Source organism: Triturus cristatus, chromosome 7 (assembly GCF_964204655.1).
Source record: "Triturus cristatus chromosome 7, aTriCri1.1, whole genome shotgun sequence".
Lineage (NCBI taxonomy): Eukaryota > Metazoa > Chordata > Amphibia > Caudata > Salamandridae > Triturus > Triturus cristatus.
The window spans coordinates 1,720,595,955-1,720,615,811 of NC_140590.1; the positions used below are offsets into that span (position 1 = coordinate 1,720,595,955).

General features: G+C 41.5%; 1 protein-coding gene across 1 annotated transcript in view; it reads right to left on the reverse strand.

Annotated features, from left to right (window-relative positions):
* The window catches only part of LOC146812891 (alpha-2-macroglobulin-like protein 1), a 216,427-nt gene that overhangs the window by 29,090 nt on the left and 167,480 nt on the right, over positions 1–19,857 (reverse strand). Inside the window, exons 22-23 of the mRNA XM_085615221.1 lie at positions 19,118–19,280; positions 17,352–17,566 (exon numbers count right to left, since the gene is read on the reverse strand). Coding sequence (XP_085471347.1) covers positions 17,352–17,566; positions 19,118–19,280 — 378 coding nt within the window. The remainder of the gene's footprint in view (positions 1–17,351; positions 17,567–19,117; positions 19,281–19,857) is intronic.

Below are 19,857 nucleotides of genomic sequence, written 5' to 3' on the forward strand. Positions count from 1 at the left end.
TTCAGGATGGTGTGGTCCTTTTAAAACGTATTCCACCATTGCTCTGCAGGAAATCAATCAATCAATCAATCAATCACTCAATCAATCAATATATCAGGGGTTTATAAAGCGCGCTTCTCACCAGTGAGGGTCTCAAGGCGCTGGGGGAGGGAGCAGCTCTAGATCAGTCAAAGAGCCAGGTCTTGAGGTCCTTCCATGTTCACAGGGAGATCATTCCAAGTTTTGGCCGCGATGTAGGAGATGGCTCTCCCGCCGGTTCTATTTCTGCAGAAGTGGGGGACCTCTGCCAGGGCGAGGTCGGCCGAGCGGAGGTTCTTCTTAGGTACGTGGAAGGATAGTCTCTCGTTGAGGTATTTGGGCCCGATGTTGTTGAAGGATTTGTAGGTGTGGGTGAGGAGTATGAAGGTGATCCGCTTCTCCCCGGGGAGCCAGTGTAGGTGTTGGGTCATGTGTTCGTGACACGGAGTCCTGAGGATGAGTCTGGCTGCGGCGTTCTGGATGGTTTGGAGTCTGTGTAGAACGGTTCTGTTGATTCCGGCGTATAGTGTTTTGCCGTAGTCGAGTCTGCTGGTTATGAGTGCGTGGGTGACGGTCCTTCTGCAGTTGGGGGGGATCCATTTGAAGGTCTTGCGGAGGATGCGTGGGCAGTTGAAACTGGTGGAGGCGATGGCATTGATCTGGCGGTTCATGGAGAGGGAGGTGTCGAGGATGATTACAAGGTTTCGTGTGTGGTCTGTAGGGTTGGGTGGGTTGCCGAGGGCGGAGTTCCACCAGGTGTTGTCCCAGGCAGAGGTGCAGGGTCCGAGGATGAGGACCTTGGTCTTCTCTGAGTTGAGCTTCAAACAGCTGACTTTCATCCAGGTTGCCATGTTCTTCATTCCTTCCTGGAAACAGAGTCTGGTGTCTTCGGGCTTCTTTGTGAGTGAGAGGATGAGCTGGGTGTCGTTGGCGTAGGACACAATGCTGAGGCCATGCTGCCTGACGATGGCAGCGAGGGGGGGCCATGTAGATGTTGAAGAGCATGGGGCTGAGCGATGATCCTTGGGGTACTCCACAGTTGATATTGGTGGGCTCAGAGAGGAAGGGAGGGTGTCTGATCCTCTGGATTCACCCGTAGAGAAAGGATTGGATCAAGTTGAGGGTGGTTCCTTGTATCCCTTCATTGTGAAGTCTAACTGTGAGTGTGCGATGTGAGACGGTGTCGAAGGCTGCGGAGGGGTCTAGCAGGATGAGGGCCGCAGTGTGACCCTGGTCAAGTAGCATATGGATGTCGTCAGTGGCTGCGAGGAGGGCAATCTCAATGCTGTGGTTGCTGCGGAATCCAGACTGGGAGGCGTCCAGGATGGAGTTCTCATTAATGAAGGCAGTCAGTTGGGCGTTTACGAGTCTCTTGGTGACTTTGGCTATGAAGGGTAGGAGAGAGATGTGCCAGTAGTTTTTCAGGTCTGTCAGGTCAGCCGTTGGCTTCTTGAAGAGGGGTTTAACCCCTGCCCGCTTCCAGTCATCTGCGAAGATGCCTGACATGAGGGAGGCGTTGATGGTCCATCCTAGTTCGAGTGCGACGGCGGCAGCAGCCCTGTGGAATATGTGTGGTGGGCAGGGGTCAGTAGGGGCTCCTGAATGGGTTTTATTCATGGACGCACTGATGTGTTCTACGGTGGCGGGATTCCAGGTCTTGATTGATGGCTTATCCGCGGCATAGGAGAGGGAGGGGGGGGGGGTCAGGCGTCTGTTCGCTGAAGTTGTCGTCCAGGACCTTGATCTTCAGATGGAAGTAGGAGCTGAGCTTGTCGCAGAGTTCCTGGGAAGGCGTGACGTTCGTGGCTTCGCTGGGGGGTTTCGTGAACTGCTGTATGACGTTGAACAGTTCCTTGGCGTTGGTCACGTTGGTCTGGACCTTGTCTCTTATGAAGGTCCATTTGGTGTCTCTTATGCGCTGGTGGTATTCCTTCAGGGCGCTCCTGTGGTTGTTCCGTACTTCACTGTTTTTCTGGTTTCGCTAGGTTTTCTCTAGGCGTCTGTAGAAGCGTCTGGCATCTTGCAGTTCTGTGGTGAACCAGGCGGCCTTCAGAGGGCGTTGTTTGGCGGGGTGGCGGAAGGGTGCGAGCTTGTCAGCACCACAGGACATCCAGCGGTGAAGTTCCATGTCTGCGGGGTTGGTGCCTGTCGTGGCGCTGGGGGGGTCTTGGAGGAGGGTGGCGTTGAGGTGTTCCTCTCTTACCTTGCTCCAGTTCCTTTGAGGCGGACGTGGGAGGGGCTTGGGTGCGGTGGTAGTGTTGAAGGTGAAATGGACGCAGTGGTGGTCTGCCCAGAGGGGGGAACAACCTTTACAACGCAACTTTTACAACGCACTACACTTACAACGCATTTTTTACAACGCAAAATCCATTACAACGCACTACACTTACAACGCATGACACTACAACGCATTTTTAAAAACTACCTTTACAACGCATTCCATTACAACGCCTACCATTACAACGCATAATATTACACTACACTATCCAACACTTACCCTACTGTTGCACCCCCTGGAGTTAGAATAGTAATTTTTACCCCTATACTATCCAACACTTACCCTACTGTTGCACCCCCTGGAGTTAGAATAGTAATTTGTACCCCTATACTATCCAACACTTACCCTACTGTTGCACCCCCTGGAGTTAGAATAGTAATTTTTACCCCTATACTATCCAACACTTACCCTACTGTTGCACCCCCTGGAGTTAGAATAGTAATTTGTACCCCTATACTATCCAACACTTACCCTACTGTTGCACCCCCTGGAGTTAGAATAGTAATTTTTACCCCTATACTATCCAACACTTACCCTACTGTTGCACCCCCTGGAGTTAAAATAGTAATTTGTACCCCTATACTATCCAACACTTACCCTACTGTTGCACCCCCTGGAGTTAGAATAGCAATTTTTACCCCTATACTCCGATTAAGTCGGCGCATTTTTAAGCTTAGAAGAAGACAGATATGTATAATATATCTTTTTTATCCCCACCGGATTATCTAGAACGATAAAACGATAAAAAAGGTTTCCTTTTTTCATTTTAACAAATCACCATCACAATATGGCCGACAAGTTTCTTTGCAACTACGGTAACAAAATTATCGATATGTTTAACGCTTAAGTTTCGGAACGGATCCACTACCTTTGAACATAAACCCAAAAAGGATTACTTAGACTCCATCTTAATATATATGTTAGATTGTACATAGCACAAACAATCCCTTCCTTTTTTTCGGCTCCTTGAGCTAATAACGATGGCTCGCCACTACAAAATGGCGGACAATATTTTCAGGGATAGTGTTTCACAATGTAACATTGGCCCATCACTTGAAGCTCCATCTGGAGTTTGTGCCTTTTCGCTGAATTATAATACTAATCATCATCTTGACTTTCACATACAAATATGTATTTCTGATATTGTTCAAATCCTTAAATATTTCCTCATACGATTAGGATCTCTGACGGCTCCAAGATGGCCGAAACGTTCGCGAAGGTGTTCTTTCTTATTATATGGTTACCGTATTTGTCGCGCAATTTGGTTCATTACTCACAGGTGTGGATAGTTAATCATGCATATATATAGAGGCCTGGTGCTCCTGGTCAATCTCGACCCTTTTGGCATATACGGAGCACGGACCCGGTGATTCTGAACATATCGCACGTAAGTTTCAAAACCTTACGGTTTTTTGTTACAATTTTTGTTCTACTTTTTACACCTTCAAAAATTTTCAAATTTTTTTTTCAATTAATGACACTGCCGTTTCTTGAAAACTATCTAGCTATTGAATATATCATAAGTTAAATTATATATACGGCGCCGTTTCTCACACATGAGCGAGGGCAAGAAGAGTTAACGGCTACTTTATTAAGACGAGACAAGACATGCTTGACTAGCTACATCCCCTTTTGGTACAAGGTAACATTGGGAATGTCTCCACTGAATGTGCGTCTCGTTTACTCACGTTGACCGAATTGAGAGCGCAAGTGGGGTACACATTAGATATGTTAAATTTTACAATTCTAATGCGTTTTTAACTAACAGTGTAGAACAATGCAATAAACATCTTTTTCACTCACAATAATGCTAATTTAAACAATAGATATATCTTAACTCATTCTTGATACAGTTCGTAGAGCAGAGCACATTGCGCAAAAGTAAAAAGATAACATCGCCTGTATTTTTCTTTGGAATATAAATATGACCATCTGCATAGCATGGGCTTTTCCTATATTCAACATGGTTTTTGGAGTGTCAGCCTCAATTAATCAAATATTTTTAAAATTGACACATTTGATATGTCACAGTGTTTAACATAAATTCATTACCGTTTGAATAGTAAGATCAATATACCAAAATTCAAAAGTAATAATTTAATGATCCCTAATACGAACTCCTCCTTTTCGATAGGATCAAGGCCATCGTACCTTTCCTTTCTACAATTTACTCCATACCAACACTGGGTCTAGGCCAATATTGAGGTATGTTCCTTGTACCACATGTGTATAAAGTTCGTGTTCTGAGTAAATGATGCTGACTGTTTAATTTATAAGTTTAATATGCTAATAAGTCTTATTGACATTGTTAGAATAAGAACTAATTGTTTGACTTTGATACAAGCAGACCAATCAATATGGTTTTTTAGTCAAGACAATAACTTTTTGTGAATTGTTTGTAATTCTGACGTATAATTTGTCGCAAATCTCTGCTCTTCGTAGATCTTAGACATCTGACCGCATAATTACAGAATAAGAGAAAATGGAAAACTCTAATTTGTGTGGATTTTACTAAAATTACTGTTCGCAAGGTATGTAAAAAATTGTAATTAATTGAATAAATAATAGGTTCATTCTTTTGTTGATCATTACCGTACAGTATTAACTGAAGTACGCTTTACCAATAGAACTTTGGCTTATAATCGGTCCACAATATCCATTGATTAATTTGAATCAAATTAAAAACGAATATATATAAGAACTAACAGGTCAATAATGGACATAAATATACTTTGCTTGTTGTACTAAAAAAGATTAGGGCCATCCTGTCAGAATCTCAAAAAATTGCTTCAAAAAATTGCTTAAAAAAATTGCTTTAAAATTTCTGTCTTAAACTGCTCAAACATATTGCTCCAAAAATGGTCTCAAAATGTTTTGTAATTCCATTCCATATTATGCTATATCCCCCAGTCTGCATAGATTCACAGGTCATATTGGGTATAAGAAATGTGTTAAGATTATACCTCAGGTCTTGAAGTAATAACAGCATTTTCTGTCCTTTTTTATCATTATGATAATTTTAATTGTATATAACAATGTATGTTTTATATATGTATTTTTATAGCCTTGAAGAAGTCCCGTTGGGACGAAACGCGTCAGCTATGAACTGGCTATGAATTGTATGCTGTAATTTTAAATGAAAAATCTGAATTACCAAATAAAGAGAAACTCATCTTCAAGACTTCGAAGTTTATCGTGAATCTTTGGGGATACATTACTCATTTGTTTGTTTATTGACTGTGACGAATAATCTTGTCCGTTATATCTGTATTTAAGTTGTGTGCTGAGCCACTTCTGTCTTGTGCATTTTTTGGGTGATACCAAATATTAGGGGCGCATGAAGGTCACGTCCCTGGCTTCTTGCACCACATCTCTTTTCATTTATAATACTGTATCACATTTTCTTGATTGGTGCAGTCTTCTCGAGTGCCCTGACCTTCTTATCTCTTCCATATCGTTTAAATTTGGGCTATCTAGCACAGTCAAGCGTACAGTAACCATCCTAATATCATGAATTTTGAAGACAATAGAGAGGAACTGATAGGGGATCTCTTTAACACTGTAAGAAGTGAGACTACTAATAATCCCCCATCGTCTACAACTAAAAACGAGGGTTTAAAAAGTAAATACATAAGACTTGAGAGATTAAAAAAACAAGAACTTGCCAAATGGTGGGACGGAGCCACTTTAAAGAAATATCTGGAAAATAAAAGAATTCCCCGTGGGCTCCGTATTCTCATCTTCCCCAACTATGAAGATCTGGACCCTGATCTTCTAGCAGAATGGGAGGAGGGTCTTTATGACTCATCCTACAAAATGATGGATATTCTTATTAGGAATTCCGAACGAAAAGTCAAAAAAATCAGGGAAGACATATCCAGGTTAGAAAAAGAAATTAGTGACATGAACATGGGAGATGTTACCATAAAAAATCAAGAAATTTTGAAAAAAGAGTTAGCTAAATATCAAATATATCTCAAGGAGAAAAAACAACAAAAGATATTACGTGATCAGGGAGATTACGACAAAGGTCGTATTTTCACATTTGCCCGCAAATATGATGACATGATACCCAAACAGACCACTGACTTACAGAGCAATGTGAAAGATACCAATACCTCCTCTAGTAACACCTCCATCTCCTCACTTGAAAGTGATCCTGGGGAAGGGACCAGTACATCGAGTATTCCGACTGCCCCTTCAGTTTTTTTACGAGAGGTACAGCGGTACCGTTTGGGAAACAAAAAGAAAAACCCTATCGAAGAACTAGGAGGGGTGGCCAGAAACACAAGGGCAGGAACCAAGGCTCGAGTAGAAACACAACAGGGCAAGAAATAACAAAGATTGTGAACCATGAAATGGACAGTGAGAGTAATGATGTATTGAACACCGTAAGCGTTGTAAATTTATCATCTAGAGCCTTAAACGACCATGAGGAACATGTGTTAAGTATGGGCCTTAACTTTTGTATTACTGAGAGACCTTTATTTGAAAATGTTTATCTGGATTTGTTTAGATTTGTTCGCAAACTTAAATTAAAGAGATATTTTGCAGATTATCCTTTTGCCCATCATTCTGTTTCTGACATTGTTCCAGACTCGAATTTCACTATCTCAGATGTGAATGTGTTACATCTTCTCACTACACTAGATGATGTGAATGATTCCACCAACCTCATGGACTTTGCTTTAGATCTTAACATATGTGAGGACACCTCTATAGATAGTGGGTTACGTAAAAAATCCAAATTTACTCCCGTAACTGTAACAGATCACAGCATAGATGAGTTTGAGAAAAATATCTGAGGAATTACACAAACTTGAGGATTGTCATGTCAAGAATAAAAAATATGCATGCCCCCCCAATCTAACGAATAAGGACAAAGAATTTCTATACTCAGTCAGAGATGACAACAGCATAGTGGTCCGCGAGGCGGACAAGGGTGGAAACATTGTCCTTATGGATAGGGTTGACTATGTAGCTGAAATTAATCGCCAATTGAGACAAGAAAATTGCTATGAACAACTTAAGAGCAATCCCACCGCAGCCATTGAAAAGACGATTAATGCTCACCTGAAAGATTGGCAAGAGTCATGTCTTATCACTGACTTGGAATATAGATATCTTACAGCAAACAACTCCAGGCACCCCTGTATCTATATTTTACCAAAGATACATAAAGGTGGTTTTTTTCCACCTGGCCGGCCAATAATATCTGGCAACGGAGGACCCACCGAAAGAATTGCTCAGTACGTTGACCAATTTCTACAACCAATAGTCCTAAATTTACCATCATACTTAAGGGACAGCAAAGACCTAATCTGCAAACTGGAAGATTTCAAATGGAAAAAAACACCTTCACGTTTGTAACTATGGACGTGGAAGGTCTCTACACATGCATACAGATGTCATGTGGTCTAAGGGCCTTGCAGTACTACTTGAACAAACGGAATGCAAAACATCTGCACCATACCCACATGCTACTACAAATGTCTGAACTTATCCTCACACACAATGCATTTATGCATGGTGAGGATTGGTTCCTCCAAATACAAGGCACTGCCATGGGCTCCAGGTTTGCTCCATCTTATGCTAATCTCTTCATGGGATTGTATGAGGTGGAGCATGCCTGGGGCTCAGGGGCTAGCAAATGGATAGACAGCATTCTCTTCTTTTGTAGATACATTGACGATATCTTCCTCATATGGAAAGGAAGCGAGGAGGAGCTCATAGATTATCATCACTATTTGAATAATAATGCGTTCAATGTAAATTTAACAATCAAGAGCTCTAAACAAGAGATCGATTTTCTAGATCTTAGACTGTATGCCAAAGACGACACAATACACAGTGATATCTTTAGAAAGTCTACTGCTTGCAATAGTGTCCTTCACGCCAGGAGTTGTCATCCAAAAGCAACTATCTCGGCTATTCCCTTTGGCGAAATGGTGAGGGCTCGCCGCAATTGCAGCGAGGATCACACATTCTTGACGCAAATACAAAAGATCAAGAAAAACTTTGTACAAAGAGGTTATGACAAGGACTGTTTACAGAGAGCAGAGGATAAGATTGTAAAAAAAGACAGAAAATCAACTCTCTCTAAGGCCAAAAGCAAGAAGGCTTATACTGATCATTCAGATTTGGCATTTATAACAGAATACAACTCATTGAGTGGACAAATATTTAATATACTTAGAAAAAATTGGCATATATTGACGTCAAACACCTCAATGGCCAATTTAGTCCCCACCAAACCTAAAGTAATCTACAGGAGAGGAAGAACTATAAAGAGTGTTGTCTGTCCTAGCTACATAAAACCTTTGAAAGCCTGCCAACAGACTTGGCTGCCGCGCCAAACCTTGTGGCTTTTTCACTTGTGGCAACTGCAATGTTTGTAACTTGGGAGCAAACAAGACTGTCAGCTTCCAGTACAACAACTCAAAGACATTTGAAATCAAGTCCTTCATCAACTGTAATACCACACACACAGTCTATCTTCTTAAATGTGCATGTGGAAAAGGATATGTTGGAAGTAGTATTCGCAGTCTCAAGACAAGAATACAGGAACATGTCAGGGCTGTAAGGAATCGAGATGACAAATATCCTGTTTCGGTTCACATACATGAAACCCATCCGGAAAATACCATGATCACCTTCCATGCGATAGATCATGTTGCCAAAAATGAAAGGGGTGGCGACAGGACAGCGTACTTAAGACAAACTGAGGCACGCTGGATTTGTCGCTTACGTACGGTCTTATTTGGGCTTAATACCAACAATGAATTTCATCATTTCTTGTAGCAACATCTGAAGACCTGATGTATGCATTTGATTATACCTCTAATATCAAGCTGAATCATTATGCCTCATAGATATATCAATCTTTTGTCATACACCATGACTCGAATATATATTTTTTCTCGATATTTTTTCCTCGAAATTTCCTTTGTTTCTTCCAGCCCCAGACATCACTAGACTTTGACCAACCTTTTGGGATTTTACTCTCATGCGATTCTGATTATGCAAAACAACATTGCCCATATATTAATTAATAATAGTATCAAGCAGAGACATTGTCTTTTTGATGCATATGATAATTCTTGCTATGCATGGAGTCAGGCCAAATAGGAACTGTTGATAGTAGTCCTCCTACTATAGTCGACCTTGGCAGATACATCTCATTAAATTTCAATAAACCAGCAATCACATTAATTCTGCTCATTCCATTGAATAATATCACACACTATTATTGATCGCTATGTGTGTACAACCTAAGTGTATCACTAGATTTATCGTTCAATTCTTTGCTCTATGACTCATGTTCTCGCAATATATCATACCTTCCTCACCAACCACTATAATATGGCGGTTAAGTCGGCGCATTTTTAAGCTTAGAAGAAGACAGATATGTATAATATATCTTTTTTATCCCCACCGGATTATCTAGAACGATAAAACGATAAAAAAGGTTTCCTTTTTTCATTTTAACAAATCACCATTACAATATGGCCGACAAGTTTCTTTGCAACTACGGTAACAAAATTATCGATATGTTTAACGCTTAAGTTTCGGAACGGATCCACTACCTTTGAACATAAACCCAAAAAGGATTACTTAGACTCCATCTTAATATATATGTTAGATTGTACATAGCACAAACAATCCCTTCCTTTTTTTCGGCTCCTTGAGCTAATAACGATGGCTCGCCACTACAAAATGGCGGACAATATTTTCAGGGATAGTGTTTCACAATGTAACATTGGCCCATCACTTGAAGCTCCATCTGGAGTTTGTGCCTTTTCGCTGAATTATAATACTAATCATCATCTTGACTTTCACATACAAATATGTATTTCTGATATTGTTCAAATCCTTAAATATTTCCTCATACGATTAGGATCTCTGACGGCTCCAAGATGGCCGAAACGTTCGCGAAGGTGTTCTTTCTTATTATATGGTTACCGTATTTGTCGCGCAATTTGGTTCATTACTCACAGGTGTGGATAGTTAATCATGCATATATATAGAGGCCTGGTGCTCCTGGTCAATCTCGACCCTTTTGGCATATACGGAGCACGGACCCGGTGATTCTGAACATATCGCACGTAAGTTTCAAAACCTTACGGTTTTTTGTTACAATTTTTGTTCTACTTTTTACACCTTCAAAAATTTTCAAATTTTTTTTTCAATTAATGACACTGCCGTTTCTTGAAAACTATCTAGCTATTGAATATATCATAAGTTAAATTATATATACGGCGCCGTTTCTCACACATGAGCGAGGGCAAGAAGAGTTAACGGCTACTTTATTAAGACGAGACAAGACATGCTTGACTAGCTACATCCCCTTTTGGTACAAGGTAACATTGGGAATGTCTCCACTGAATGTGCGTCTCGTTTACTCACGTTGACCGATTTGAGAGCGCAAGTGGGGTACACATTAGATATGTTAAATTTTACAATTCTAATGTGTTTTTAACTAACAGTGTAGAACAATGCAATAAACATCTTTTTCACTCACAATAATGCTAATTTAAACAATAGATATATCTTAACTCATTCTTGATACAGTTCGTAGAGCAGAGCACATTGCGCAAAAGTAAAAAGATAACATCGCCTGTATTTTTCTTTGGAATATAAATATGACCATCTGCATAGCATGGGCTTTTCCTATATTCAACATGGTTTTTGGAGTGTCAGCCTCAATTAATCAAATATTTTTAAAATTGACACATTTGATATGTCACAGTGTTTAACATAAATTCATTACCGTTTGAATAGTAAGATCAATATACCAAAATTCAAAAGTAATAATTTAATGATCCCTAATACGAACTCCTCCTTTTCGATAGGATCAAGGCCATCGTACCTTTCCTTTCTACAATTTACTCCATACCAACACTGGGTCTAGGCCAATACTGAGGTATGTTCCTTGTACCACATGTGTATAAAGTTCGTGTTCTGAGTAAATGATGCTGACTGTTTAATTTATAAATTTAATATGCTAATAAGTCTTATTGACATTGTTAGAATAAGAACTAATTGTTTGACTTTGATACAAGCAGACCAATCAATATGGTTTTTTAGTCAAGACAATAACTTTTTGTGAATTGTTTGTAATTCTGACGTATAATTTGTCGCAAATCTCTGCTCTTCGTAGATCTTAGACATCTGACCGCATAATTACAGAATAAGAGAAAATGGAAAACTCTAATTTGTGTGGATTTTACTAAAATTACTGTTCGCAAGGTATGTAAAAAATTGTAATTAATTGAATAAATAATAGGTTCATTCTTTTGTTGATCATTACCGTACAGTATTAACTGAAGTACGCTTTACCAATAGAACTTTGGCTTATAATCGGTCCACAATATCCATTGATTAATTTGAATCAAATTAAAAACGAATATATATAAGAACTAACAGGTCAATAATGGACATAAATATACTTTGCTTGTTGTACTAAAAAAGATTAGGGCCATCCTGTCAGAACCTCAAAAAATTGCTTCAAAAAATTGCTTAAAAAAATTGCTTTAAAATTTCTGTCTTAAACTGCTCAAACATATTGCTCCAAAAATGGTCTCAAAATGTTTTGTAATTCCATTCCATATTATGCTGTATCCCCCAGTCTGCATAGATTCACAGGTCATATTGGGTATAAGAAATGTGTTAAGATTATACCTCAGGTCTTGAAGTAATAACAGCATTTTCTGTCCTTTTTTATCATTATGATAATTTTAATTGTATATAACAATGTATGTTTTATATATGTATTTTTATAGCCTTGAAGAAGTCCCGTTGGGACGAAACGCGTCGGCTATGAACTGGCTATGAATTGTATGCTGTAATTTTAAATGAAAAATCTGAATTACCAAATAAAGAGAAACTCATCTTCAAGACTTCGAAGTTTATCGTGAATCTTTGGGGATACATTACTCATTTGTTTGTTTATTGACTGTGACGAATAATCTTGTCCGTTATATCTGTATTTAAGTTGTGTGCTGAGCCACTTCTGTCTTGAGCAATTTTTACCCCTATACTATCCAACACTTACCCTACAGTTGCACCCCCTGGAGTTAGAATAGTAATTTTTACCCCTATACTATCCAACACTTACCCTACTGTTGCACCCCCTGGAGTTAGAATAGTAATTTTTACCCCTATACTATCCAACACTTACCCTACTGTTGCACCCCCTGGAGTTAGAATAGTAATTTTTACCCCTATACTATCTAATACTTACCTTAAATGCAATTTAATATTATGCGTTGTAATGGTATGCGTTGTAAAGGTAGTTTTTAAAAATGCGTTGTAGTGTCATGCGTTGTAAGTGTAGTGCGTTGTAATGGATTTTGCGTTGTAAAAAATGCGTTGTAAGTGCATGCATTGTAAAAGTGTGCGTTGTAACGTCATACATCCGCCCAGAGGGGCTTTGTGGTGTGGCTGAAACTGAAGTTTTTCGCTCCCGCGAAGATGGGGTCGAGGGTGTGTCCAGCTCTGTGGTGGTTTTGTTGATGTTGAAGGATCTGCGGCAGCGTCTGCACGAGAACTGTCCATGGGTGGTGTTAGGGGAGGAACTTTGGCAGTCGTTGTGTCTTCCGGGGTTGAGTGTGTGGAGTGCGGCGGAGTTGTATCGGTGGGGTCCCGGAGAAACAAGGGTTCCTGGCGCTGGCCACGGTCCGGTCGCTGACGGGCGCAGATGGGCTTGCGCGTTCGTGCAGCGGTCGCTATTAAGTAGGGGAGGGGGAGGGGGAGGGATGTGCAGCAGGGAGGCGGGGCGGGTAACGGCGGGAATCGAGGCAAAAGAGTACAACAGCAGAGGATAAGGGGTAACGGTGCTAAGTGGCAACAATAAGGGCACAATGACAAATAACAAGTAGCAAAACAGAAGGATAAATACAATAACAATAACAAGGGGGGTACAGCGATGAGTAAGCTACAAGGGGCACAATGTGGGGGGAAAAAAGAGAAATTACAGGCATAGGCAGCGGCGAGGTGCAGTCTCAAACCCTGCCTGGGTGGGACTGCAGGCAGAGGACAGCACAGGGGAGCTGCTGGGGAAAAGCAGATCTCTGACCGAGGGTCACCGGAAATAACCGGAAATTGATGGAGCAAACATGTCAGTAATCTTGTTGCTTTACTGACTTCTGCGCAGCCTCCATCTTGGTTGATCAAACCATTCTGTGGAATAAATTGTGGGAATGGAATATTCCATTTTATAGGAGGTGCATACCGAGAACTGGCCTCATGTAGAGGTTGATGAATCGGGTAGGCTGCCTTGGCGCATAAACAGGGATGTGTCCTGGTCCTGCCTGTCTTAGGTTTGTTTCTGTCAGATATTCCTTATCAGGTATTAGACACCCTCTTCTTTCCCCAGGGGTGCTTTTCACTCATTCAGGATGTCATACACAGATGGTCTGGTCCTGTTGAATGATGGACCACACTCTGGGGTGTTTACAGTAGAAGTTAGATGCACTGAGGTCTTGGGCTGCCATGGGTGTATTTTGGTGTGTTGTATCAGTTTCAGATAGATTCAAGAAGGATATGTACTCCGTTTTAGATTTGGTATCAATCCAGGGTAGGGACATTAGGGGTTTATGCTTCAAGTAAAGACTGACATAGGTGAGTGTATTTCACCACTTAATACCAGTTGTGTCCCGTGCAGGTAAGCACAATGGGGCAGTGGGGCGGGACGAGAGTGGAAGGGGTGAAAGTGACAAACAATGGAATAGGGAATATAAATAAATAAATAAATAAAACCTCATTTCTAGCGCTTGTGAGGGCAAGGTAAGTGGTTTTATTTCTTTCTTTCTTTTTTTTGCCTATTCCGTTGTTTGCCACTTCCAGTCCCCACCCAGTCCAACCAGTCCATGCCCCACCCCACCGCGCTTACCTGCATTGCCGGCACAGCTTAATACAACCTTTCATGAGTTATATCTGTTATTAGATTATGCCAAGTTTATTGTTTTCAGTTGCCTTTGCATTCATCCGCTATTCATCACATGTGATGTTGTGAATTGTGTCATAGCCGTAAGACAGTCTTTGAACTTGAGTTGCTCTGATGTTGCTCTACGGTTTATATTGTCAGTCAAACGTGGAAAAGGGAAAATAATGTAAATATTGACAGTAACCGACATCGGAGAATTGTCATTTGCTAAGACCGCTGATGATTTGGTTTCATTCGGATTGTGCTTTACATTTTCAGTGATTGGGGTCAGTGTATTGTCACTTTTGTGGCGCAGCCCTGGCGCATAATTACTTTTGACATTTGCTAAGCGACAAAAGCTACTTTGTGGAGATTTGCCTGGCTTAGCAAATACAATGTACCGCAGGGCATCAGCTGGTGTTACGTTGCGTCGGGTAGATGTTTCATGGGTGGAGAAAAGGCGTTCCAGTGCTTCCAACCATGTATTTTGACATAAACCCAGATAGACAAAGACCTTAAACTCGGGTTTGCACCAAAACAGTGTACCTACGCGACAGATGTGTCACGAGGAGAAATGTCTTTATTTCTCCTCATTACTACCTCTCCATGTAGCACACATGGAAAGAGAAATATGCCTCTCAGGATTGTTATTGAGCAGGAAGATTTCCCTACGGTGGCACTATGGTGCAAGGGTGCTGCGGTGGCACTAGGCAGCACGCAGTGCACCAGAGGAGAGCAGAAACGCTCCAAAAGGGCCTCATTTACGAGGCCCCAAGCAGCACTTTTGAGCCCCCGGAGCGTCACTTTTGAGACGCTCCGGTGGCGCAATGTGCCAATGTTTTTTCATTGCCTTATAAATATGCGTGAAAGGGGTGTTCCATGGGTGGTGCTGGGGGTGTTCCCAAGCAACACCCATGGACTCTGAAGCATTCCCAGATTTACGAGGCATGCATCAGATTCTAACGCCATGCCAGGTGTGGTGTTAGGGAGGCACAACAAGGAGGAATAGCCTTATTTCTCCTCGTTTTTCCCTCTTTCTATGTGAAAACACCTCTTATGATTGTTTTTGTGCAGAAAATCAAAAACAATCACCCCTACAACGCAGACACCCCTGCACCATGGTGCAAGGGTGCCTGCGTTGGCGCATGGCTACCCATTGTGCGCCAGCGCAGGATAAAAGGAGAAGAATGTGTGATATCTCATAGATACAGCGCATTCCTGCCCTTTTTTTTCACACACGGCTCACAGAATGATTCCTTGCGGCACTGCCCTAAGCCAAACATCGTAAATTAGGCCCTAACATTGTAAATATAGATCACTTCTGCTCTCTTCCTTTCACGCAACACAACAAAGCAAGTTCCCTTGCTGCACCATAATGTGTGAAATTATAATAAATGTCCAGGCAAATTATCAAAATAAAAATAAATGTATCTTATACACTGTTTCCTTAAGGAAGGAGGTTATACTCATCTGAAAACTGGGTTTATAATTCTGTTAACCAACACATGATTTTGTCTCTCATAGAAGCACAGATGCACCATTTTATTAACACTGTTCACTGTACCTTCCATAGTAAAATGTTTTTTGGACAACTTATACAACATCATATTGAGCAGAAAACATGCCTTCCTGCACATTCTTCCTGTAATAAAGATTGTACTTTTATTCTGGCATTCTAGCTGTGTATTAAAACATGTTTTCTCAAGCGCAGTTTTAGTTTAATCTGTGGGATAACCTTATTTTAACAGGAATTAGTCCTGTAAATATACTATGCATTAGACATTTACATAGTTATCTAATAGAGACATACTTTAACGATCAAACATGAGACATTAAAAAATGTCATAAAATGTGGGAAATTCTTCTAAAATCAGAGTGCCCTAGAGAAGGACCTGTTGCTTCAGGAATCCTCTGAACTAAACATGACTTTGTGTTAATGAGTGAAAAACATATTTTCATGATAAAAGAAATTATTCTGCAGACCATATATGCAGGACAATTAAATACATATAATTTTGTATTCCTATTGTAGACAAAAGCAATTCCCTCCAGTCCATCAACTAAGCATAATAACACCATCTGGGCAAAAGTATGATGTATTTAGTGGTTAAATTTAGCAATCACAAGGTGAAAGGTGAAAGATGACATGTGTGAAGTGTCAGGACTGTACATCCTCCTCCCATGTGCAATGTTCTGAGTGAGGTTTAATCTAAAAACACATTTCCTGTTATTGTTGATATGTTTGACCTATGCTGGAGTTTTAAACACTACATTACAGAATCACTTGGTTCTAGTGGCCCTGTCTATACGGAGAGGTACAAAAATCAACAATGAGGGGGGGAATAGACCACTTGTCCTGTGTACCAGGGTCTCATTTAACGTGGATACTTGTCAGAACAAGTGGGTCTGCCGGAGGAACCGCAAGAGGTTTACTACGATCTGACTAACATCCTGAAGAAAGATGTCCAAATCAAAAAAAAGGAACAGGTACTAAGAGATCTGACTCCTTACACCAAGGGTGGTGAGTACACAATAACCGCCCCCAGAATTCACAAGGTGAGCCCAGCATAGCTCCCCTTAATCTACTTTGGTCCTGACGAAAGCCTCTAGACTCTGCACGAGGCTGAAACATGTAGACCAGACCTCCTAAAGATTATTTACAGTGCATTAGACCAATAACTAGGTCTTCACATGCACGTTCACGATTTTAATTTCCCGAAGTCAAATATCTCAAGAATAATGGAAAAGAGTTTTGACAACCGGGTATTTTATCTTCAAAATCACTTTTTTCACTGAGCACGAGCACACCCTCTTTTTATCTCTCTGACCACTACTGTAGAACCAGTTGGTCTTCCTCCATGGGGAGGCAAGCATTTGGACAAAAAAAAGCCCAATGATCATGCTGTTACGACACACAAAGGCGGAGAACCAACATATACCGCCCCAGACTTGTGTACGTATATGAGGGTTTTTTAACGACAAGTATCCACGTTAAATGAGACCCTGGTACACAGGACAAGTGGTCTATTCCCCCCCTCATTGTTGATTTTTGTACTAACCATTGGAAGCTGAATAGACCACTGCTTCTTTTCCCTCCCCCCCATTGATGTTCTGTATACGGAGAGGTACCTGAGTGGAGGCAAAGCCTCCTTGGGGGTTCTGCTGCTTGGTGAGCCACTTAACAACAGGCACAGCTGTTTTCTTGTCTTCATCGGACACTTTCTTTCCACACAACAAAGCCTTCAGTATGTAAGCCGTCAATTCAACATCCACTGATACGGGCTTGGACCAGTAACTTTCCTTCTCGGCCTTTTGTGGTCGTTCTGTCCAGTACAATTCACCATCTTTCATAGAAAAATAAAGGTTTGACCCAGCTTTGAGAAAAGACATTTAATAATAGTAAACATTTTCCTAAAAATCCCTTTGGTTCTGGGTGTTTCATGACCTCCCTCCATCCGACATCCGACATCCGACAACACGGCCTCAACATCGTATCCTACGCGGACGACACACAGTTCATCCTCTCCCTCACTAAAGACCCAACCACCACTAAACTCAACTTCCAGAAAGGAATGCTAGACGTCGCAGTCTGGATGACCAACAGCTGCCTGAAACTCAACGCCGAGAAGACAGAAGTCCTTGCCCTTGGAACAACCCCGTCAGCATGGGACAACACCTGGTGGCCAACTGCCCTAGGAAACCCACCAACCCCCTCGGACCTCGCCAAAACCCTCGGCATCGTATTCAACTCATCACTCACCATGAACCGACAGGTCAAAACTGTCACCTCCAGCTGCTTCAACACCCTCCGCATCCTCCGCAAAACCTTCAAATGGATCCCCCCCGAGTCAAGGAAGAGAGTCACCTTCGCACTCATCACCAGCAGACTTGACTACGGAAATGCACTCTATGCCGGCATCAACAAATCCCTACTCCGCAAACTACAAACAATACAGAACACAGCCGCCAGACTCGTCCTCGGCATCCCCTGACATGCACACATCAGCCAACACCTACTAAGACTCCATTGGCTCCCCGTGGAAAAAAGAATCACCTTCAAAATACTCACCCACGCCTACAAATGCCTACACGACAACAGACCCAAATACATCAACTACAGAATCAACTTCCACGTACCCAAAAGAAACCTCCAATCCTCCAACCTCGCACCGGCCGAAACCCCGTGCATCGGCAGAGCAAGAGCAGGCGGGATATCCTTCTCTCACATTGCAGCTAAAACCGGGAATGAGCTACCAGCAGACATCAGACGTGCCCCCTTGCTGAACATCTTCAGGAAGACCCTCAAGACTTGGCTCTTCGGCTAAACAGACCTGCGGAGCCCCCCCTCTCCCACCCCCCTCAGCACCTTGACACACTTATGGGTGAGTAGCATGCTTACAATTCCCTGTTTGATTTATTGAATGACCGTATACAGAAACCTGGCTTTCAACCCACCCATACTCACTGGAAAGCACTAACCAGCAACAAGCACGCAATAGTTTTGCAGCAGTCTGAGAAAATGGACCCACACCAGTCCATCCAGAGTACTTAAAATTTGCTTTGTAGCCTCCACCTGACCAATGACATATTTATTTCCATGGTGGCCAACCTTTAAAAAACAAAACGTTTGATGAACAGGTTTTGTTTTTTAAATGGCAGCTGCCCACTACATTTTCAGTGCCTTAAACAGTGCACCAACTCATAGAAAGCTTCCCAGGGCTGGTGGACATCTATGTGGTGGAGATCTCTAAAAATGGCCACCAGTCACCAGGAAATGACCTCATCAACGTGATGAACAGACAGCTGCCTGCCAACATGCCATGTTTTAAATCAGGTCCCAAGTCTCCTCAACATATCACTGCCAGTAGGCCAAGCAGGATGTGAAAGTAACATACCTTTTTTGATAGCATGTTTCTGGAGGTCATTGAGTATATTATCCCTTTTCTCAATATTTCCCTCCATGGTGTGGACCACTGCCATCAGAGCTTTATTGTATAGAGTTGAATTCATCACATCTTTGCTCTCCAGGAACTGCATGGCTTTGTCCATAACTGGATCCTGTAACAGAGCGAATAACATTTTATTAGAAGTGATAAGACTGATGTGAAATATTTGCTCACACACAAGGAGTGAAGGGTTTAATTGTTCTTCTGCACCTAAAACTGGAATGCTCTATCTAAGTGGTGCCTAGGTGAGAGAATCTCAAATAGGGCCATATTTACTCAATTCTTTATGGTTGGAAACAGTCCGATTCGCTGCTTGTGACTGCAAAAACTAGTTTTACTATGTATTAAAGCTATTTTAGGACTCATTCAATTTTTACCAACTCTTAAAATGGCGGTGCAACTCCATTGTGAATCACTGTTTGGAAGCGGCGTGTTGTAGGTGTTTGTTCCAAATAGCGATCTGGTATATGATGTATCAATGTTTTGAGACCAAACTCTGGTTGCAAAATATTGAGAAATTACTGACTCATGTGATGCATTAACAAAAAAGAAGAGATCCCCTGTGAATGTAAACAAAAAGTCTGTTGGGGAGTGAACCACTGCCAAATTTCAAACAAGCCTACCACAAAACCTTTCTTTTTAAATTTAGCAGGTTTTTTTTGTAATAGGAAAATGGCCTGCATTTTTAA